Raw genomic sequence first — 24,939 nt, 5'->3', positions numbered from 1 at the left:
TTGGTTTTTAAGAAATTCTCTAACACTGCGTATAAAGCTTTTCATTCGAAATACGACCATAGTAACCGTCACAGTTGCAATAATAACATATTCGAATCACACGTATGATCTGAATTGTAAACATTTTGATGCGATAATAGAGGGTACACGGGAAAGCATTCAACAAATTCGCCTCGGGGAGGCAGTTTGAAGACCCCGAACTGAAACCTGTTTACTGGAGAGCTGTAACATGTTTTAAGCTTTAAGACGTGACATGTAATGTGTCGCATGGTAATAGCGTGATGGTGTAATCTACATATTTGTAGGGCAGCGAGCGCTTAACCCTTCCTATGGCAGACGCCATCGGAAAAAATGTGCCATGGTGGCAGCCTCCCGCTCCGGTCACGATAAAATAAACGCTTAGCTGGCAGGCGACCGGAACGGTCAGTAATTTGATGCCGCTGTTTTCATTCGAAAAGCGCACTTTAAAACACGTTCTGCAGTGTTCTAACGCATACAACTGCTAGAACGTTAAACAAAGACAAAATATAGACGCTTTCTTAAGTAAACTTACATATGTTTTTAAGAAAAAAAAACCTCATTGTTCCGGACTTGCTAACGCGGAGTAGTTGGAAGTGTTTGTGCGTCTATTTTCAAGTGTTTTTAAGTGGTTGACGACAGTATAACGAGATAAAGTTTTGAAAAAGCGATGGAAAGGTATGTAATAAGCATATTTCTTTGTTTTTGTACGTGTTGTGACACGCTTTTCGTGGTAAAACATTGATATCTAACACCTACTCAGGCTTAGCACACGCTCATGTCGGCCAAACAAACCATTCATTTAGCACCAAATATTGGTAGATTTGTGTAATTTATGGAAACAATGAAATAATTACTTAACTATTAACCTTTTCCAAATTGTAAATTTATTCAAATCTTTCATTAATTAGAGAAATATCGAATAAAATAACACGCGTCCCTCCACTGACCGGACCGGGACGATGACAGTTAGGTTATTTCGGGCAATGCGGCCATTTTGTTCGCTCGCTATCATAATATGGATAAGACTATTGGATCTACTTTTATATGGTGTTTGGTTTGCTTTGACAAATCATTTTGAAAAACTTTTTTTTTATTTCTTTCTTTCTTTATTCTTTTGCACTTGCGCTTTATTTAAAACTAATTTGAATGTCTTTTTCCTGCACCCTGTTAACTGCATGTGGCTTATGTTGCGCTTTTGATTGGATTTTAATAGTGAGAGAAGTTTGCGGGTGAGGGGAGGCAGTGCAAGAGCAACAGGCGTGCGCACTCGCGGAGGTCGTTCGAGTCTTCCCACACGTGGTGGTTCACGAACAGGAAGGGTACGAGGTAGAGGAAGGGGGTGCCCGCGGTCTTCTGTTGAACAGAGGCCGTCGGCAAGTTGCGCGTTAGTATTTTGTTTTTAATGGAACTTCAATTTTAAGTACTTGTTAGGGTTCCGTACCCAAAGGGAAAAAAACGGGACCCTATTACTAAGACTTCGCTGTCTGTCTGTCACTAGGCTGTATCTCAAGAACTGTGATAGCTCGAGAGTTGAATTTTTCACAGATCATGTATTTCTGTGGCTGCAATATTAAAAACAAAATAAAATAATTATCAAGGGGGGCTCGCATACAACATAGGTGATATTTTGTTACTTTTTGCTCGATATTAATAATAATGGTACGGAACCCTTCGTGTGCGAGGCCGACTCGCACTTTTTTTAGTTTTTTTATATTTATTAGCCAGTTTTTTTATATTTATGTAGTGACACTGCATCTCATGAGTAAATGTGCATTTATTTCATCATCATAATTAGCCTGAATCCACTGCTAGAAAAGCCTCTCCTCCATGACGCGATCTTCATTGTCTTATAAATGTGATTGTATTTACAGATTTAACCTTATTGCAATTGAGGATTTGCCCGCTGGGGAACCGATAGAGCAGGCATTGACGGAGCGAAGTAAGCGTTCATGGAACCCGTAAGTATCAATCCTCACCCAATTTATTTTTGATTTATTTGCCAACTTTATCACCATCATCATTTAGCTAACTGTCAATATTACAATACATTATTATTTTCAGCCGAAATTATGAACCTGACGGAGAGGACATTCCAGTAATTTTGTCTTCACCTGCGATTCCGCCATCACCGGCAATGTATATTTTTTTATCATAATAATTTATTATTAATATCGTGATAGTTGATTTTATAATACTTATAACCTATGATGTTTCAGGTACGTTGAATGTGGCGGCAGTGGTACGAGCACGCCATCTTCTAGATATAATATACAGATTTCTGTACATGGCAGCCGTAGTCCTTCGCCGTCACATAAACGTGTGCGTCGATCGCTTTGCCCAGACCAAGAACATGATACTACGTAAGTGGTATTTTTCATATTTCAATGTAGAAGAATGAGATGATGGGAGAGGAAGGTGTTGATTCTAAATGTATACTATTGTACTACACAGGAACAGAGATTCTATTTCATCGCTACGTCGACCGCTACGAGACTCTGAAATTTGCTACTTGTTGCACTATGGTAAGAATTTAATAAATGTAAATTTGCGATGTAAATTTATGTGCATGTTGGCACTAAATTACTAAATAATTAGTATAGGGCATAGGGCGATTTCAAATTAGCTATTGATAACATCTTACGCAAAGTTTTTTGTTATCACAAGCACAAGCTTACTTTTCTCAAGACCTAACCGTACTATTATATTCAATTAGGAAGTGACGACGATGACAGCGATGATGAGAGCCAGAATGATAACGACGAAATCGTTCCCATGATTATCCCCCGGGCAGCTGGAATACTGATGGACACTCCGGACGACGAGGAGATTGAGATTGACACGGCGGCGGCAACTAAACCTCTTGTGACATCTTCCGCGCCTTCCATCATTTCAGCACCTACATCACCAGCGCGTGATACCGGTATGAAGCCTAGTCATTTTTTTGAATTTGACTGGGGAACTTTCCCTGACTCTCCTATACCGCCAACAGAAAGGCGTGAATCTTTTAAGGAACACTCTGGTCCCACTGTTGCTGTAAGTGACCCTTACGAGATTTTTAGACTTATTTGGGACCAGGAGTTCATGGAATTTATTGTGCAGGAAACAAATAGATATGCCCAACAATTAGCTGCTGAAATGTTGGACGGCGGGGAATTACAGGCCTCCAGTAGGATTACAGAATGGAAAGAAACCAATGTAGACGAGTTATTGGTGTTCTTCGGAATATTACTGGCGATGGGAATCGTCATAAAGAACCGGGTTGAAGAGTACTGGAATACGGAACAAAACATCTTCTCCACTCCAGGTTTCAAAGTATATATGTCGCTTAGGAGGTTCCAGTTACTCAGCAGGTGCTTACATTTTAATAATTCCGAGAACTTGAGAAACCTCAACCTGGATCCCTCACAGGCAAAGCTTTTTAAAGTGGAGCCTGTGATTAGCCATTTGAATTCCAAGTTCACGGAATTATATATAATGAAGCAGAACATTGCTTTAGATGAATCGCTGCTGCAGTGGAAAGGTTGGTTGAACATCAACCAATTTATTCCAAACAAAGCTGCAGCAGTGGGCATAAAAACTTACGAAATATGTGAGTCGCAGACGGGGTATTTATGGCGATTTAAAATCCATGCCCATAAGGCTTCGCCTACAGTCTCAGAGGCTGATCCATTCACAGCGAGTACACCGGCGTTGGTTCTTAACCTTATCAAAGGTTTAGAACACAAAGGATACACGTTGTGGATGGATAACTTCTACAATTCCCCAGCACTTGCCCGAAAACTCAAATCGATTGGGTTTGATTGTGTCGGTACGTTGCGGACAAACCGCAAGTATGTCCCGACGGAACTGACCAATCTGAAAAAATCTCAGATGAAGCCCGGGCAAGTAGTAGGCTATACCAGTGGAGATGTCGATTGCATAATATGGAGAGATCAGAACCGCGTAGCGACGATCTCAACGTACCATGGCAATGCCGTCTCCACTAAAAACGGAGTAACAAAACTTATTTTGATACGTGACTACAACATCTGCATGGGTGGCGTGGATAAAAAAGATCAGATGTTGGCTGCATTCCCAATTGAACGCAAGAGGACACAAATTTGGTACAAGAAATTGTTTAAAAGGTTACTTAATGTTTCTGTGTTGAATGCCTATATCATACATAAACAGACCGCCACGGAGGTCTTGGACCACAGGGGCTTTAGAAAAAACCTGGTAGAATCCCTTTTGCGTAGGCATTCAATAAAAATGCAGCCATATGTCTTTTCTGCCAGGGTACAAGATACCATTTTCGAGGTGAGCCGCCATCACCCCGCCGAATATCCGCGGCTAACTTCATTAAACAGCACAAATCGCCATCGCCACCCATGTAAAGTGTGCGGCAAGCGCACGGTAACGTATTGCGTAGGTTGCGACAAACCTGTGTGCGTATTCACATGTTTTGTGAAACTTCACAATTAATATAATAATAGGGTAAGGCCAAATAATTTTATGTACCTATGTTAATTATTATTTCTTCTCAATTGTAAGTAGCCTACATGTTAACTTTTTTTAAGACTATCAAAACATTGTTGACATATTTCAAGAGTTTATTTTGTGTCTGATTTTTTGTCTTAAAATTTTTCGTCTTAAGTTCTTAAGAGTATTTTTTTGTCTGATTGTATGTACATTTTTTGTAAGAGTAAATTTGATTTAGAGAGAGAATTTGAATTTGATTTTTGATTTAATAATCTGAAAAAAAAACTTTTTATACATTTTTTTTTCTAAGAACAAGTAAATAATATTCTGAAACAACAGAAATAATATAAATACAGTAACTGACCGGACCCGGTCATTCGCCAGACGGAGGGTAAAAAGTCGCATCCACGTTAAGACAGTCGTTTTCGCGTGCCATCTTAGTAAATAATTGTTGTTTTATTTCATCATTTTCTAATAAATGTTGTATGAAAACACCATCTTTATATCTTACAAGCCTTTTGCAAATTTATTCATGTTTTAGGAAATACATTATTAACTCATAAAAATAATTGAATACTACAGTACAGATCATTGTTTGAATATACCTATTTTTTCTTAGTTTACACAGGTTTTATTTGAATCTTAATATCTTTATAATCTTACATATTTCAGACGTAAATATTTAACACAATTGAGATTATGAATCAAACATCAATATAAACATACATTTCAATCTCACTTGATCAATATATTTCTCAGAACTAAGCTTGTAACATGAGCTATTTTCAACATCCGGCGCAAGATCTACCACTGCGGCCGATTTTTTGTAAACGTTCTACTGATATTTTTTTGTATAGAATGATGTGTAATTCTTAGGATTATGTTTTGAAATAGTGTTTGTCAAAGCAAATTAAATACAAATATGATCGCTTAGTTGTTTTATTAAATATTTCTGTCAGTATTTACACCTAAAATTGGAACAAAATCTAAATCTGCATATTTGACTTAAATTAATTTACTATTTTCACACCTTTGCAGTTATTATTAGTATAAAATATAATAGCTTGGTCCTTTGTGATTCTAAACCTATAGCATAATGCACTGGTTTTGAACAATAAAGCAGTTTAATTACAGTTTTTTCTAAAAAGTATCTTCTAGAATTAAGGGGGAAGATAGACCTCTGCCAGACAAGGCTTTTTTTCCATTATGGCGGCCGCCAGATAATATAGCTGACCGGACCGGGACGCTGCCATACGAAAGGTTAAGGAAAGTGTTAAGCATTCGTAAAAGTATTAATAAATTTTAATAATAAAAAAATTTAATATACTGGTAGTGGGGTGTTTTGTGACCCCCAGTGAAGGTCACGGGGCGACCTGAGGGGGTCAAGGCTGCGCGGTGCGCTACTAGCACTGCCGAGGAAAAATATCTTAACGATATAAAGAGCAATCGGTTGACGGTGTATCGATCCCGATTCAGCAGGGGTCTACTGGGGTATTCCGGGACACCAGCGGCACCGTCTGGATGGCCTGACGGGCTGCGTACCGAGACGGCCGACGTTTCAGAGTCTTCGATTCGCCTCGAAGGCTCCTTGGGTTGAGCTGCGCCGTCTGGTTGTAGTGCTGACCGCAGTAACCTTACCTCATCCGACTTCTGACCTCGGAGGGGATCGGACGCTTGGGCGAAGAGTGGAGGGGAGTTGTTTAGTGGGTAGGGCCCTGAAAACATCCTCGAACCCGCGGTCTCGTAGTCGCGGACCAGTCTCACATACCTCACGCGCACCCTAGGCGCGGGGACCTCGTAAGAGGTTCGGCCCCAGCCCGAAAAAAAAGGGTGTTTTGTGAGCCCGCACGGGTAGGTACAACCAACCCGCCTATTTCTGTTGTGAAGCAATAATGCATTTCGGTTTGAAGGGCGGGGCAACCTTTGTACTATAAAAACTGAGACTTAGAGCTCTTTCTCAAGGTGGGTGGCAGCATTCTTAATGGGCTCCGATAACCACTTAATACCAGATGGGCCGTAATGTCGTTCACTCAACTAAGCAATAAAAAACAATATGACATACGGTTTGAGCAGTTCGTTTATATAATTTAATTAAAATAGAAAATCCTTTAACTGTATTTTTTTTGTGTATTAAAGTCATAGTTAGCTTATGTGTATTGTTGGTGAGCACTCAGCCTTATTTTCTAAAAAATAATTGCATTTAAGGCCAATTTTAAAAGTGTTTTGTATTTAGTTGGAAGCCCTCACGCTTAAAGGCTTACTTGTAAGCTTCATGGATATCTGAACATAATATGTATTTTTTCCCTTGATTTTTAAATTTTGCAATCCTGACTATAAGAAGGTTGTAGGAATCATTTTCATTTTTAAAATAGTTGTCTTAAGTTTTCCGTGGTTATATATTATAAACATATGTACCTGAATTGTATTGCACGTAGTTGTTTTTACAAACTTCCAAAATGTTTTTTTTTTCTTAGTTGGTTGGACGAGCTCATAGCCCACCTATTGTTAAGTGGTTACTGGAACCCAAAGACATCTACAATGTAAATGCCCCACCCACCTTGAGATATAAGTTCTAAGGTCTCAGTATAGTTCGGCTGCCCCAGCCTTCGAACCGAAACGCAATACTGCTTCACGGCAGAAATAGGCAGGGTGGTGGTACACCTACCCGTGCGGACTCACAAGAGGTCCTACCACCAGTAAATATATGACTTGGAGGCGTACTATGAATACTCGTATTATCACAGAAGACAATACGCTCTTACAAAACACGCAAATAATTTTTGTATTTTAATTTTTTTTAGCAAATTAATCATCAAAATGAGGCATATTCAGCAATTTATATTCGTGAATGAGCCACATGTGTGAGCGCGAAGTGAATGAAAGGTTTTCGAATACTTCTTTGCGCGAAGTGTGACAGTTTTGATGACGTCTATCAGGCTTTATGCGAGAGTCATAACTTTCGAGGGCGCTAAAGTAAAGAGTTTGTTACTCAAGCACGCGACTTTTAAAAAGCTTTCGGACTTATTGTTTGAGTATATTGAGAAACAAAAAAAAAATATTAGTATATTTTACGCGGTCTAAAAAGCATGTATTGGTTATTGCGTGTATTTTTATTTATACATGAATACTACTTTATAATTTACAATGAATAAATTAAATAAGTTTCCTCTTCGATGATTTACGTCGCTCTTGATAAAAAAAAACATGTGTGCAATTCACACGTGGTAGAAGTGAAACCTTCCAAAATTAAAATACAATTATCCTAAACGTCTTAAGTATATGTAAAATTTTGTCATTAGTAAATAATTGTAAGGTAGCGCCCTCTGTGAATTGATATTTTAATTTCACGTATAATCCTAAATTAAAATTCACTACAAGAGCTTTCATACACACGTTAGTATTAAAAAATCTCATAGATGGCGCTGTATTAAATAGTATGTATATTTCTGTCTCATTCATCCTACACATTTTTGTATTTGTGTCTCTTACCTGTCGTTTTTTCCGTTGCATCCGGTTTGAAATCACAACGATTCTAAAGAAGTTTTCACTTCAAAAAATCTAAGGTTAATTTCTGACGAACAATTCTCATCACTTGTAACTGTATACGAATTATGAATATTAATGAATAATACGAACGTAATAAGAAAGTAAAATTAGTTCGTATAAATCGATAATTAATGTTAATTGACGTATCTACGACCTCTAATCCTTGGCTGCGGTCTATAACTAAATTTATTTCTAGTAATTAATTCAGATCACGATCGGAACGGTCGAAATAATTAAACAAACCGGCGCAAAACGTGCACTAGACTCCCGCCGGACTTTAACCAAACAAAAGCGTATTTCATAATATACCCTAATGACTGAAACTGAAAACGCTTATGCGAATATTTGGGTTGATCGTAAGTTTGATGGGTAGTGATCATGATTACTGTACCTGATCTGGGTTCGGTTCCAGGTCGGTGTCAATTTATTTTTATTTGTTTCGTTGTTTGGTGTACGAGCTCACAGCCCACCTAATGTTAAGTGGTTACCAGCCTATCCTATTATCCATCCTGAAATTTGTTTTCGTCGTTTGAAAAGAATGTGAGCCCTCTGTGCAAAAGCTTTCCAAGAAGCTCATATATTCCAGTTACGAGTCCGATAACGAAATACCGGATACTACTGAAAAATAATGAAGCCACCCAGCTTGTGTGCCAGGAATAGTTTTAACAGTTTTTGTTAATCAATAAAAAGAAATGTAAACATTCATCGATAAATATGAGATTACTTAAAGACATTCGCTGAAAGAGAAAAAAAAGAGTTAAAAACCGCTTAATTTCCACTTAATGGTAATCGAGAAATCACTTATATTATTTAGTTTTATTTATTACGTCACGATTTCTTTTTAAACGTATTTAGTTTTACAAAGTTACGTTTTCTTAAAATTTGCCGTTCCCTCACGTCACAAAATGGTGGAAAAAATAATCGCACAATCCAATAAAGATTTCGCTTCGACAGGCTTAAGTGAAAACTTTTTTGCGATCCCCTAACAATATAAGTTTTATTCCTCCAAGTGGTATAAATTTCCAAACACAAAGTAGCTCTAACATCTTTATTGCTTTTCATAAAAAAGCCTGGATTAAAGATATTGGAGATTTGTTCGACATTCGTTATTGAATTTCCGCAGTGGCGATACATAAACAAATTTTATGTACAGGAAAAGAGAAAATATGTAACCTTTTTTAATTATTATTTTACCTTTAAGATATTTGAAATTTAATTGTTTAATAGTGGCTTTTAAATTATAAGTGTCTACAAGGTATGGCTGGACGAGATCTAGAGAGTTCGTTACTTGAGACTAAGATATATCACGAATATCACCATCAGCCATGAGACAAATGAGTTCTAAGCCTCAACTGCATTAGAATAGCTGAATGGCTGTCTTGGAAACCGAAACATATGACCCGTCCGTAGCGGAAATAGCAGGATCCTGTCAAAGGCTGGTTCCTACGAAATTACGCAAATTTCCAATTACGGGGTTTCTTTTCTAATCCATTGTGTTGTTCCTTCATCGTTGAGATCGTCGTTTTATTAATTGTAGATTTTTTGACGTGACAACGTCTTATAATTCGATGGAGCCGGCTGCACGCATGAAAAAACATGACTCATCCGGCGTTACCTCGCTCTGAGGCGTATTTTCTTATGACGCTGTCACGTTCAACTATCGTCAGTAAACCGACTTTACAGACAACCGATTTTTTCTTCTGATAATTGCGCATAATATTTTCTTTGTTGTTTGTGTTTTACAATAAGACGTAAATGTCATGCTTATCTTTTGTAAATAAGCAATTTTCTTTTAAAACTGCTTCTTGGAGTATTTATTGTATTACGAATTGCAATACGTATTTTATAGGTGCTATAAATTGGAAACGTGGTTTAACGTTTTCGTACGGGCTACGGGTGACTTTTATGAGATTCATCGCTCAAAATTTTATATGGCTATCAAATAATTGGACTTTTCAGACGCTCCGGTACCTAATTTACGTTTTTCAAAGCAAATATTTACGATTTTTCGTTCGTTAATAATTGTATCCTTGTTATAAAATGGGTGTCTTTTTATAGGAGGTAAACTTGTTAAAGGTTTAGCATAGAATAGTACTACCATATCATAGTTAGCATACTCATTGTTTTATATTACTTAAACTATTTACGGTTGTATTGAAATTGCTCATTTTTAAACCGCTCTTTATTAAAATAACATGATTTCAATTTTCGAAAACAACATTTGAAATTGTAATAAGTTATCATCTAGTTCTAGTTTAAAATGATCACTTTTAGGAAAATGATTATTTTTAAATACTACATGATTACTAAAAAAATCTCGAAGGTAAAACCAATATTGCGAATAAACTGTGTAAAATCGATTTATGACAACGCAAATAATAAATAAATAAATAATAAATATTTACTAACAATCACGCCACGTTAACTGGTCCTGTGATAAGTTCATAAAGAACTTGTGTTACAGGTACCAGATGACGGAAATAAATGTAAGATTTTTTATTATACACATACACATATTCAATATACATCCATAACCATGGAAAAGACATTTATATTTATCATACAAATATCTTCCCTTGGCGGGATTCGAACCCGCGACCCCCTTGTGTAGTGACCATGTCACTTACCACTACACCAGACGGCCGTTAAATAGACTTTTTGTTATCAAAAAATATATATGTATTGATTTTCCTAGACAACGTTGCCTTTGTAGACTTACAATAGACGGATAGCGATGAATAAACCGAACGATAAGTTCGTGATTGACAACTGAACAAACAAAACTAATAACGGTTAATAGCACAATAATGAGTACTCAAGCAAACAGTTCCATTTTCAGAATCGATGGATCAATTTCTGATTGACATTATATTGATCGTAACATTGTTGAAATGAATCTTCCTTGAAAATGGAGAGTAATTATAATTTGCGTAATCACTGGTGGTAGGACCTCTTGTGAGTCCGCACGGGTACGTACCACCACCCTGCCTATTTCTGCCGTGAAGCAGTAATGCGTTTTGGTTTGAAGCGTGGGGCAGTTTGTAACTATACTGAGACCTTAGAACTTATATCTCGAGGTGGGTGTCGGCATTTACGTTGTAGATGTCTATGGTCAGTAACCACTTAACACCTAGATAGGCTTAACACCGTCCACAAATGTAAGCAATAAAAAAAAATCATTTAGTTGCAAAAGGCCTCAAGAACAGCCAATCAATTCAATTTGATTGAAATTAATTAATAAAATTGTTTAAACATAACAAGTACACGAACGATTATTCTAGACACGTCGGCTAGGTGTATTTTTAAAAAGCCTTTTACGGCGGCCGATATTGGGGTTGCCGTAAGCGCTCCACCTTCCGAAACTTTCCCGTTCGTGTACCTTTTGATATTCAATATACCGCGGGTCCTGAGCAATCCTTTGATGAGATGTTTTATGCAAAAAACGTTGGGCGACGTTACTGGGGCGAGAATAACCGTTCAAAAGTGAACACATTAGTATTCCCAATCTCGTCCGCAACCACGGCCTCCCTCCAGTTTCGGGGAGAAAAAAATCAATGTTTATTCCCATTGGACGCGATTTGAATGCTAATTACAGGTATAACTAATTGCTTTGTGTTTGTGTGAAGGTGCAATCGTTTTATAAATTGCTCTCGAGAGCCGCACGACGAATCCGGATTGAAATTTCCCCCCGTCAGAGCTATTTTTGTAATGGAATAATTAATGGATTTTTAATTTCAATTAGAAGTTTATTCGTTCGAGATAAAACGGGCATTCCAGTTTACTAGTATTTTTAGGTAAAACGATATTGCTTGGAGCTAAAACCACGAGATTACCGGGCTGTATGCAGTAGATGTTCGAAGCTAAATCAAAATACACGGAGCGCCGGTTTAAGTTTGTCCAGAGCAGTGGAGAGTAAGGCATTTGAAACTATAAATTACTTCGTGAATTCCGTTCTGGCATATCGGATCGCAGCCCCACAATAAATATTGTTCATTTTCGTCTTGTGGGCAATGAAGCGTCGAGATATGCTAAGCTACCGTGTTCGACCGCCACAAACAGCCGCAATACATATCGACATGACTTAACCGCGTTCTCATATAAGCTCCGCTTCGAGCGTACGTTATATCATAGCAGAAGAACTACCTTAACATATCATCCTACTACCGCGTTTCATGTTTATGGCAAAACTTGGACTTCATGCACTTAAGCAAATGACTTTCCGATACTTATAACATCGATATTCGGCGCGCACCGCTACATTTTTGGTGAGGTGTGTTGTAAATTATTGCCGACATTATTTTTCGTAGCAGAATAAAAGTTAACAGTTCGTCTTTTCGCATTAAAAGTGTATAATTTCCAAAAATATTCGAAATTGAGTTAATATGCGGAATTATTTATTAACACCAGTATTTTTCTCGTAAATACTGTCAAAAGAGCGTAGTTTAGTTTAAGTTTTCTTTTTTAATATTATATTTGTATACCTATATTTTGACTACTATTAACAATATTAATATATAATTTTATCTTACTTTAAAAGACAGATAATGTATCTGGTAGATCCGGATACGTATACTTTTTGGATCCGGAAGAATCCAAAAAGTAGACGTTAAAGGAACCAGATCTTCCGGTGTCTTACTTAATATGGGTGTTCCTCAGGGTTCCATATTGGGTCCCTTCCTATTTCTTGTATATATCAATGATTTACCTAAGTTTATTGAAACCCGTCACGAGGTCGTATTATTCGCTGATGATACATCATTATTGTTTAAAATTAAACGACATTTGGAAGATTATGACGATGTGAATGATGCTATCTCGCGCGTGGTACATTGGTTTAGTGTTAATAATCTGTTATTAAATAACAAAAAAACAAAATGTATAAAATTTACCACACCTAATGTTAGACAAGTTGACACTAATATTACTGTAAGTGGAGAGACACTGGAGCTTGTGGATTCGACAGTTTTTCTTGGTATAACAGTTGATTCCAAGCTGCAGTGGGGTCCTCACATATGCAAGTTAGCGAGTAGGCTTAGTTCTGCAGCGTTTGCGGTAAAAAAAATACGAATGTATATTAATGAAGATACGGCACGCCTGGTTTATTTTAGTTATTTTCATAGTGTTATGTCCTATGGCATTTTGCTATGGGGCAATGCTGCCGATGTCGAAACGATTTTCATCCTGCAGAAGAGGGCTATTCGTGCTATTTATAATATGCACCCGAGGGAATCCTTGAGGGACAAGTTTAAAGAAATCAAAATTCTAACTTTAGCGTCCCAATACATTTTTGAAAATTTATTGTACGTGCGTAAAAACATTGAAGAATTCCCCAGAGTCTGCGATTTGCACAATGTGAACACTAGGAACAAACATAGGCTTGCGTTGCCGGCGGCTCGAATTAAGAAAATAAGCAACTCTTTTAGGGGGCTGGGTGTACAGCTTTTCAACAAGATCCCACTAAACGTTCAACTACTACCTGTTCATAGATTTAAGAAAACTGTTAAGGAACGTTTGTGCAACAAGGCATATTATAAAGTTAAGGATTATTTACTAGATGGCACTACGTGGGAATGAGGCGCTCGCTCCTGGCCTTTTCATTTTTCATTATTATTATTATTATTATTTTTAATTGTATTTTTTTGACTTGTTTTTTCTTTTATTGTGAATATTTCTATTTATTTAAAAAAAAGAAAATATTTGAGAAAAAACAAAAAAAAAAGCCCGCTGAGTTTGTTTCGCCGGTTCTTCTCAGGACTGTGGCTTTTTTTGGAACCGGTGGTAGAGTTAACATTGTTATTTGTATTTTGACATTCAACAAGTGTGTCATACTGACATCTAAGTTGAAATAAATGATTTTGAATTTGAATTTGAATTTGAATTTGGTAAAAAATAAAAAATAAATGTTGCAAAGATGATTAATATTAAAAATATCAAATGTTAAACTTTTAAAACACTCTCCTGCAAAATTAGTAAGTTTTGAGATTAAACAATTTTAATGCGAGAAGACGAGTTATGTTTTTAAATAAAATTAAACGGACATTATGATTTTTGTTTCGATTAAATCGATTCAGCCACAGTACAAATTAATGTTACAAGCAAACACGAAATCCAACTATGTATTATAATTATTAATAATTTGATACATCAGTACATGGCTAGCTGCATCTTCAAGTATTAATTTGCATAAATGTTATTAACTACATATTAATTAAGCATTAAGTCTATAGCTTTATGATTGGCATGGAGCGTTCAGAAAACTAAATTTGAAAACATCAAAGGGCAGCGTTTTGCGACTTTGACTTTATATAATTACAGCATCAAATTGGTACGCTGAATCCGAACCGGTTCGGAGGCTGAGCCTTCTGTGAATTTTAAATCATTTTTAATAGTACTGGCTGCATGTGGTACTCTCAAATCAAAGTTGATCCTTTGCCTGAAATTCGATTCCACACAGCATCCTCGTCATTAAATATCGTTTAATACTGTTATGACGATAAGAGTAACGCCATCTATCGTCGACCAGCCGAACGAATATCGAAGGATCTAGTAACATCTAGAACGCTCGGAAGTACAACGTCATCTATTGTCAGATAGCAGAAACACACATCGAAGGTACTCGACTTGTGAGGAATGTACTCGATAATTCTAGGGATGTGGTATCGGCTATAAAACCATTGGAAAGATGGCACGCAGTCAGTTAGTAATCGGAACTACTCGAAGCGAAACAGAGAATGGATCACCTGAAGCGAAGCGGAAGAAGTGAAGTGCGAATTTTAAGGTGTTTTAGTGTGTTCTTACGTTATACTTTGATGGAACATTTATTTATCCCGGACTCCAGCGCGTAACAAAACATTTGAAAAACACAAACATTCGCTATACTCATTTCTTTTATGTTTTAGAACAAACGTCACGTAATTACATTTCGAGATCATTGTTAACACGGGCCGTGCTCGTGCGATACATAACATTAATATGTTTGTTTGTTTTGAAGGCGCTCTTAACGCTAAAGAGTCGCGGCGTCGACGACTAACTCGGTGAATTTAATTAACTTCGTTAACTTCTAAATGCTCTTAAAGTCTTTGTTACCTCTGTTCCCTTTCATTGACAAACACGATCTCTGGGCGTGCACACGACAGTCGCTGTCAAAGTTTTATCAACCTCTGCGGAGTGTTCGTAACTTGTATAGCAACAGTGATTTGGGCGCGATAAAACAAATGGAACGAGGCAAAGCAAGGGTGCGCATTGCGGGAGTATCATCATACGCTCATTTCTCATTGTCAACTAACACTTTGAGCACCGCCACAACTTTCTGCCGTTGCAGTTTAATGCATATTATAATGCGGTAAGCACTTAAAATGGAGTAAGAGGGAGGCAATGTTACCATAGTAGACGCCGGGGCACGCCGCACTCTTTATTGAAAGAGTAAACTGTCCTTTTTCGCGGGCCGCCTCGAGCTCTTTGTGACAGAATTTCGTGCAACTTATTCTGTACTCGAGTTTGAATAATAGTGAACTATGTTTTCGGGCAGTTTAACCACAGCAATTTCGAATAAGTTTTACCATTGACCGTACTTTCTGGTACAAGTGTTGCGTTTAAACATTTTTTTGTTGAGTTACGCTTTAAATTGTCCAATTAAACTCGGATGTTGGTTCTTTGGAACAACTTTTTCCACGGCCTAAGAGAGTTCGAACAAAGTTATATTGCGTAGATTAAGTTAAAGTAATAATTAAGGTACGTGAATATGTTATTGCGGAGGGTACGTCAAAGGTAACGTTTAAACAATTTAATATTCCACACGTGAATTTCAAACGGCAGCTCAAACGTAGATTCTCCTTTCGTAAAAGTTTGTTCCGTAAACGAACACCCCCTTCGTTAGATATCTACGTGAGTTTAATCCACTAGACAGGGAGTTGCGTCAGGAACAATTTTCGCAGAAAATTGCAAAACAATGGCGAAAATCACCACTTGGAACCATTTATAGAGGCGGCGGCGGCGGTCTATTCTGTATCTTGGCGGATGTCAGGGAATCTTTGCGGTTTCCATAGTCCACATTAAGATCAAAGCTGTGGAGTTGCTGTTTTAGAAATGCAATTCAATAGTTGCTTTTCATTTTAGTACATAAATTACACTACGAGTTTATTATAGTTTTTAATAAGCCACCCGATCTGCGAATACTGTTATTGCCAATACGGATTTGCAAGCCTTTTGAGAGTCAGTAAAATTGACGTTAAAAACAACAACAGAAAAAAACAACCTTCGGACGTTGTTTACGAGGAACAATGAAAATGTAATAGGTTTTTCGTGTTTTGAACTAAATCCTATTTTTCATAGTGCATGAGCCGTGCCGGGCGATGGTATGCAGGTCCTGCCCGTCATGGACTAGACGAATTATGGCCTTTGTGCCACTTTCGCTCGACTTTTTAATTTCCCAGGGGAAGGTATTTTTTTAATTCACGAGCCTTTTATGAAATTTTATGTCTCTGGTGTCCGTTTTACTGATTGTTTCGAGGGAGGCTCCGAGTTTCCGAACTTTTTTATTGTAACGAGTGCTTCATCAATGAATAATACAAATGACTTCTCAATTAGTAAAGATGGCGGTTTTTAATCGTCGAACTCAAATGCGACGAGACCCTAGACTATCTTATCCTTTGAGATCGAAATGACAATTACACTGGGATTGTGATGATTTTGACCTTCAATCGACATTAAGTATCGTGTAGGTGGATGGTGTCTTTACGCTGTTATATATAAGATCGCCGGTACTACGAATCATCACGTGGATTACGAGCTCATTCGTCTAATCATCAATGTAAAATAGGATCAATGTGATTAAGAATAGGATCTTCCTAGTATGGACAGATCATGGTAACTAGCAGAATGAATTTTTGTATCGTCTCGTTGGTCAAGTTGTTAGTGACTCTGACTAACTGTAGCTCAGGCCACGTCTAAAGATATTTGAGGATAAACGACTAAGGGAAGATCTTCCGCCGAGCGGTTGAAATTGCTCGGTAAATCGACGTTAAAATGTTCGGTGTTTTCGAATTAAAGTACTTATAACTATATATACGAGTATACAGGCTTCGGTCAAACATCTTGTGTTTTGTAATAGCTATCGTCACAAATACATATTTGGGGACTAGATTCTCGTATTTGTTTTCATTAATACAATAGAATTCTCTGCAGCTTTGAATTATTTACCGAGAGGCAATATTGAGAATATAATAAAGCGTGTTAGGTTTTGCCTAACGGATAAGACGTCCGGTGCATTCATGTTGAGCGATGCACCGGTGTTCGAATCCCGCTGGCGGGTACCAATTTTTCTAATGAAATACGTACTCAACAAATGTTCACGATTGATTTCCACGGTGAAGGAATAACATCGTGTAATAAAAATCAAACCCGCAAAATTATAATTTGCGTAATTACTGGTGGTAGGACCTCTTGTGAGTCCGCACGGGTAGGTACCACCACCCTGCCTATTTCTGCCGTGAAGCAGTAATGCGTTTCGGTTTGAAGGGTGGGGCAGCCGTTGTAACTATAATTGAGACCTTAGAACTTATATCTCAAGGTGGGTGGCGCATTTACGTTGTAGATGTCTATGGGCTCCAGTAACCACTTAACAGCAGGTGGGCTGTGAGCTCGTCCACTCACCTAAGCAATAAAAAAAAAAAAAAAAAAAAAAAAAAAAAAAAAAAAAAAAAAAAAAAAAAAAAAAAAAAAAAAAAAAAAAAAAAAAAAAAAAAAGGTGTTGTATGACAGACGGTTGAGTGTGCTGAGGCGTCGCGCGTCGTCTACAAAAGTTCTACTTTTTTTATTTACCGTGTTAGCATACGAGCATACGGCCCACGTGATGGTGAGTGGTTAGCGTCGCTCACGGTTGTCGTCAATGCCAGAGGCGGAGCCAACCCGTTGCCAACGTTTTAATAATAACTAATTGCTGCACGCCGGTTTTAACTTATTGACAGAAGCGCCACTAACGCGCGCGCTTCCTCTGCTTAACCTCATTGATCGCAGTCCGATATGATTCATTGCTCTTTGAGAGAATTCACAACGACATCATCCAAATAAAAAAGAGTGTTTAAAAGACATTTTAAATCATAATTTTACATTTACATATCGAAAGCGTATAAATGAAAATAAAACGAAATTAACTTAACAAAGACACAATAAATATACGTAGATTCCCAGGAATTTGTGATTACACCTAAGTGCCGTCGTAGACGGTGATTCACTTGATAGCAGACCACTTTATTAACAGACCTGTTTTTTTAGTAGTAATAAATTGAAAAAGTGGACTCGTAAATTTGCACTCCTATTTTTTACGATATACTGTAATAAAAGTATGTTTGTACAGCAATATGTTTAAAAAAATATATAGTCATTATAGTTTTTCTATTCGTGAATCACGCAACTGCAATAGGTACTTTTCTACCTAATTGAATTGAATTTTTTAATAATTTGAGTACAATTAAATTTTGTTTTGTATCATTTACATTAGAAACTTATTCATTTAATTGTTAAAATACTATACTATTTAGCTTTATTTTTTCTAAGGAGCTAAAGAGAATATAACTTAAGATTTTAACTGCACGCAATTAACATTAAAACACTTACTTGTTCCAGCATAATACACGGTGTAGTCCAGCTGGTGTCCCATCATGTCGACCTTCACTCTGTCTACCACAAGTCTCGTGAAGAACAAGTCCCTTTTGTAATAAATCGGTTTTTCATGTTCATGGGAAACGGCACTGTCCATAAGGGGATGTGACCTGTTTGAAATTTATATAAATTTAAAATGATAGAAAGTAAATTACAAACGTATGTTAGTTTGATTAAGGTTTTTATTCGTTTAAATTGCGTTTTACGCAGTTACGACTTTGTTTAGTTGTTGTTGGAGATTCAGTCTATATCTGATATAGTACTAGAAATGTACACAAGAGGTTATTTCAATAAATGTGCTTATTTAATTGATTTTAGGGGTCGTACAATCGCCAAAGTTTGAAAACTCAGGTGTAAGAAATAGTCTTTTATCATGGCTGCCCTATTTCTCAAATGAAAATGCACGAATCTTATGAGGCCAAATAGGAACGATGTTTTTTATATCAGGAGAGAAACTCGGCACGCCCAACGACCAGTAAACAGTGACGCGTGAGTTATCCCAACAAATGTTTTTGCTTCTCTTTGTTTTGTTAACAAGATCTTTCATAACAATATCACATCAGCGGTAAAGGTTTCCCATTAAGGAAGCGATGTCAAAGAACAAAAGCTAAAACACGTATTCACAACAATAACGTCGTGTACAGGGTCTGATAACGGGAGATGACACAAACGTTACAATACCTGCCTCTTCACCTTCAACGTTGACAATAAAATACCTCATTCATTTAATTAAATCTCATACCTCTCGTTATGAATAAAAAATGTTATACTATTTTCAGCAGACTGGTTCAGGTGGAGTGTTAAAATCTCAACGTTTCCACATGAGGATCATGGAAAAGCGGGAAAAAAATATATAATTGAACGCTCTCCGGGTGAGAGGCGTCGGATAATTAACAGGACGTGTCGCCAGATAAAAGTGCCTGTGGATTTCAATGAGCGCGGAATCCTGAAATCGCTGGAGACCTCGTCAGCTACAGAAGCGTGTTCCACGTTTTTTTTAAGTGACGATTTTCTACTTTGTTTACGTCCGGCGCGCCGGACGTAAACAAAGGCTGTTTCGTTCTTTTTACGGATCCGAGGACTCGAGAGTTTTTGAAAATAAATTAATTCGGTGCTACCGTTTGCTGTTTTTTTTTTTTTAATGAGAATGTAAGACAATAGGTTGTAAATTTCTGTCTGAGCATCGTTGTTGTTCAAATAAAGAAAGAGATGAGAAGGCTCTGTACTAATTTGTTTTAAGTATGTTTGCCTTCAGTTTTTCAAGCTGTTAGAACAACGGGTAATGCAACATATTGTTGTGGTTGTAAAAATGAACATTGACATCAGAAAAATAAGAACGAAACTGATCTTTTGCAAAGTCCGTTATATTATTATATTTTGTTTTTAGATCAAATTTACGGAAAAGATGCTATCGTCAAAATTATAGCACATAAATTTGATGTTAAGCTTTTACTGTCTCAACTTGTAATTAGGTCTGTAAAATTAACACAAGAACATGTGTTAGGTCATTTTTTTTATTGGGGTAAATAAACAAAGGGGCTGAACTGCAAGTATTGCCAGAACCCATAGGCAACATAGTCTATTGATATTACTCTGTGAAAGAGTGAGAATAAAGCGTCAAGTAATATAAATAAATATATATTTACAGTGACATAACAATCTCGAATTAGGAATTTCTTTTATATTATGTCTAACGTGAATACAATCACACTGTACTAGATTATACCTCAATCGCGCACACAAAATGTCTTTGGTAAAAATACGTATCCCGATTGAGAGCCTGAATTCCAAGATCACAGTAGTCAGAAGAATCAGTAAACGAAGGTCCAAATTAATTATAGAACACCCTATATTTTTTCAAATTGTAATGGATGCACCATAGAAATAGACAAGACTGTGTACAGTAAAAACCGATGTAAGCTGGCAATAATTATATTGACAAACAAAAGATTTTTAATATATTGTTTTAAATATTATTCATTTGAAATATAAGCTTAATTAATTAAATTCTAATTTAATATACCAAATATATCTTAATTCATTATCAACTTTTAGGCTTACCGAATAAAATTCAGAACTGTGTCTGGCAGAGATGCCGTATCATTCACACAAGTCCCCGGTCTAGGTTCCGGTACTTTGCTGGTGATGACCGGAAGCCAAGCAGAGCTGGAGGAAGCCTGCTCTTTGAATTTCCCTTCGAAAGCCTTCTGGATATCTCCGATAGTGAAGGTGCAAATCGCAGATCCCATGAGACCAGTCGAAGCTGTTGTGAAAACACCATAGAATTTGCTGTCGTCGCCGGGAATTTTATAAATGCTCTCTGTAACAAAAAAAGTAAGTGGAATGACAATGTATTTTATTTAATAGTTAGAATAGCATAACTATTTCTTGAAATAAAATAATGTAAAAGTTACTTACAACGAAATATTTACTAGCAGTTGAGAATTAGTGAGAAATCAAAAAAAATATAGATTTTGATACATAATAAAAATGTACTAAATAATATTGATCGACTGAACTTCGACTTAATGAAGTCGAAGTTCAGTAACAATGGTTAATTTGTAATTATATTTCTATGCTTGTGCTAATATAATCTAATATGAAATTGATGTTGGGTATGTACTAGATTTACTTTACATTTTTTAATTAATTTACTTAGTTTTAATAATTAAAAAAATAAATTACCTTAATTTTGTTTGTTTCATCTTTTCAAACAACAAAAACTACTAACATTTGAATTTCGTTTTTTTTTTTATTTCATCCTAAAAGTCTACCCGCCGCTTTGAAATTTAAATATAATTGATAAGCAACCAATATGAGGTATATATGCTAGATAAGGGGTTCACATATCCAACATAAATATATTTAAGTATGTAGCAATAAATTGATGATGAAAATTTTTGAATGTTTTTCTGTTTTTTTCCTTTCACTAGACAGTTAAGCGATATCAAATCTTGTGCTGTGACTGTTTCCTATGTAGCATCACTACGTAACTGTCGTAATCCACTTTGAGACATGAGGTCAAAGTCTCAATTAGATTGGGCTTTACAGGTGATACCATTTAAAGGGGTACTTACGTTGATTTCTTGACGAAAATAAGCAAAACAGTCATACCTACTCGTAGGGGTTATATATAAAATGCCCAGTAAAATGTAAAATTCTTGATAGATTTTTAGCAATCAGCAACAAATAAATCAGCCGCTTCACGGACATGTAAATAACGCGGAGCAAATAGCGAACACTTGAATACCTATTAGATTCTCATGAGTTATGCAATACAGGTAGTGAGGGTGCGTGAAAAACCGTGCATCGGTCCAATGGCTGACGTAAATATTGTATGAGAAAGTCTGGCACGAGAGAGAGGCTAGACTTCGGCTACACGAGTTCTGAAGCCGAATAGTACTCAGACACGTCGTGATGTGCTTGCAAAATAAATAAGCGCAGTTTATATTTGCAATGTTCATTTTGAATTTTATGTGATTCACAATAAAGCATGTTTAGCTGCTATAGTTTAGTTGGTTAACAATAGTGTTTCCTTATTTTCTACATGTACGTATCTATGGTATCTTCAATATTATTGTCTGATAAGTTTGAAAGTAATCAAAATTAGAAAATTTTACACAGTCATATCTAGTTGTTTAAGACCATTGAAAGATGTAAGAAATAAGGCCATACTAATTGTCAAAATTGTAAAATTGTAATTGTATTTCTACAGAAAGATTCAAATGACTTTACATTACTTAAGGTCTCACGCATATATCAAAGAACGAATATTTTTCAATAGTTCGAAAACTATAAAGTTATTTACAAAATATTTTAATCAATTTCAAAACGGTGTAAAGGGTGTCCATTACTGTCCATGCAATAAACTATTGACAAATGGAACACAAAATTAATTAATGAAAAAAAACCGTACCTCACGTTTTCATAGGTTCAATTTTTTTTCAACTCTCAATATACCTTTAATAGATGTCTAGCGCGATTGCAATCAAGGGCGCAAATCACAAACATAGGAAAAGTTAAACTCGAATGGTTTTGCATACCCAGTCTTAACAACTGGCTAACAACATTGTTGTTTTGAGACGAGAACCTAGGTTCCACGTAACAGCTGTTTTTTTGTTCGATTACATTAGGAAAACAAAAAAAATTGTCCCTTTTTCTATATCGGAATTTATATTCTAATAGAATTAGAAATAAAGGGCGCTGCTTCCTTTTTTCGCTATTGGGAATTGCTACAATACACTCTGTGAATGGATATGTAGATAAATAACTTAGGTATACGGACAGTATCAATTCGTAAACTTACGTATTTCATTAAAATAAAATGGAAATTCTCCGGGTATGCTGCAGTTTAGTCTGGCTTTCAAGTAAGTTGCCCAGTTTTGGCTCAAAATGTTCTTGCCTCCTGTGTCCCTCTTACAGACTCTGGCCACCCTCGAATACACAGCTTTGCCGCAATTAATGTACTCCACAGCCGTTTCGCGATAGAAAAATAGAACGTATTCACCAACATCAAATGATCCAACGAAGTTAGGCTCTGAAACAAAAATGGGTTTTAAGCAAAGTTGTCTAATAATTTTAAAATTTAGACATTAATAATATTAGCTCCCGCGACCTCATTATCTATTTATTTCAAACAATAAATGACATTTATTAAAGTGAATTATGCGTGAAAATTATAATAAAACCTTACCATATTACGTGATATATTTAATTATGTACATTGATGTTACCGAACCAACTTTACCGTTCCCACAATCATAGTTAATACGGTGGTATCAAATTGCTGTTATTTTATATGATGTGCAATAAATATTAAATGAAGCCGTGGGTGACTATTGTAATATAGAGAAGGTCAGATGCTCGCATTAATAAGTACTCATTTGTTGGTGACATAATGAAATTGCCACGTGTTTGGGATTACAGAATACGCACGCACGACGCACGCCCGATATCTTAATTATCTAGTAAGTACCTATGCACAGATGAATAGCGAAGCAGTAAAGTATTGGAAATATTAAAATTTATACATCAATAAATTCAAGGCGGTTGTAATTAATAGTGCCGATAAGCTAATTTATGAGTATTACGTTGAATGCGGAATTATCGGATAGGAAATTTTCATTTGGTTTTTAAATTGCTAGAAAGAGATCAATTTGTAATATTTTTATGTAGTGGTTATTTTATTGAATGATCCTTTTGAAACAAATAACAAAGTAACATTTTTAAATATGCATCTGTTTAAAAACTATAACACATACGTAATATTAAATTTTAACAACTAATACATAAGTTAATATTAACATCGATTTCTAATTAGTAGGTTATTGGTATATAGGTGAGTTTAGTAGTCCTAATGAATTGACTATTAAACTAAATTAACCTGTTAGTGTGCCATTTATAACGATAGCAATAAAGAATATTATCCATGTATTTGCAGTTTTATTGAGACAGAACGATCTGGAAAATTGTACCGACTTTTCTGGATTTATAGTAATCCCGAAATTCAGGGTAAGTAATAGCAGTTTAATCGCTTCAAAATTATTGCTTCAAAATTATTCCAACGAGCTTTTTGAGCGGTAGGACTTCGGCTTGGTTGTATCTCTGGCAATTCTAATGTCCATAAACGACAGTTCCGGTCACCTAAATATTAAAAAAAAAAAAAAAAACTTTTGCTTATAATAACGTTAACGTGGAAACTACCCATCGGACGGAAAATGCATGGGAGACGCTACTGGCCGCAAAGTCATGAGTTGGACCTTATGTCTGCGTTAGAAGGCAGTATAAAGTAAAGTTAAATTTTTCTTATTCCCCTTGAAGCGTCAAATAGCATTAAGTAGTTTTTATTTTATTGTCCGTTCGCAGTGAATAACGGACCTCAAAATTAAAATTAGTTTAAACCACGGAACATTGCATTGTTTGGATGTAATTTTGAACAAACATATTATTAGGAAAACCTTTAAGTATTTTGTTCAATAGATCTATAGAAAATATACTGTGTCAAATGGACAGACAGACGGCAGAGCGATCTTAATTTTAATATACGTATGTGTATAATATTTGTATAATAATTTTAATAAAGCAAGCGAAGTGTATGAACTTTTTCTTTTCCCAAGTCAAAGAACGCATGCATACCTATTGTTAGAAAAAAGTAGTATAAAATAAACTCTTCCTTTGAATTATATTTTAATTTCAACGATATATGAAAGTGAATTTCTGTAGCTTTGTAATTCTGTAATCCAATTAGGTCGACTA

The 24,939-nt window shown here is 36.1% G+C and overlaps 2 protein-coding genes across 6 annotated transcripts in view; one reads left to right on the top strand and one right to left on the bottom strand.

The window, feature by feature from the left end:
* Positions 1–24,939, bottom strand: part of LOC101740012 (semaphorin-2A) — a 430,077-nt gene that overhangs the window by 14,016 nt on the left and 391,122 nt on the right. For all 4 annotated transcript variants that reach the window (XM_021349434.3, XM_004928238.4, XM_012692089.4 and 1 more), the window contains 3 exons: positions 22,991–23,221; positions 20,746–21,004; positions 18,640–18,794 (listed from right to left, as the gene is read on the bottom strand). In XM_021349434.3, coding sequence (XP_021205109.1) covers positions 18,640–18,794; positions 20,746–21,004; positions 22,991–23,221 — 645 coding nt within the window. The remainder of the gene's footprint in view (positions 1–18,639; positions 18,795–20,745; positions 21,005–22,990; positions 23,222–24,939) is intronic.
* On the top strand, positions 324–5,408 carry LOC119628887 (piggyBac transposable element-derived protein 4-like). Of its 2 annotated transcripts, XM_062673536.1 has the most exons (7): positions 324–696; positions 1,235–1,405; positions 1,893–1,979; positions 2,083–2,157; positions 2,238–2,381; positions 2,473–2,543; positions 2,735–5,408. In XM_062673536.1, the coding sequence occupies exons 1-7, from the start codon at positions 689–691 to the stop codon at positions 4,480–4,482; spliced, it is 2,304 nt and encodes a 767-aa protein (XP_062529520.1). In that variant the 5' UTR covers positions 324–688; the 3' UTR covers positions 4,483–5,408. The 2 variants fall into 2 exon arrangements, with proteins under 2 accessions (XP_062529520.1, XP_062529521.1); XM_062673537.1 differs by lacking the exon at positions 1,235–1,405.

Source organism: Bombyx mori, chromosome 18 (assembly GCF_030269925.1).
Source record: "Bombyx mori chromosome 18, ASM3026992v2".
Taxonomy (NCBI): domain Eukaryota; kingdom Metazoa; phylum Arthropoda; class Insecta; order Lepidoptera; family Bombycidae; genus Bombyx; species Bombyx mori.
This window is presented reverse-complemented; position numbering and strand designations above follow the sequence as displayed.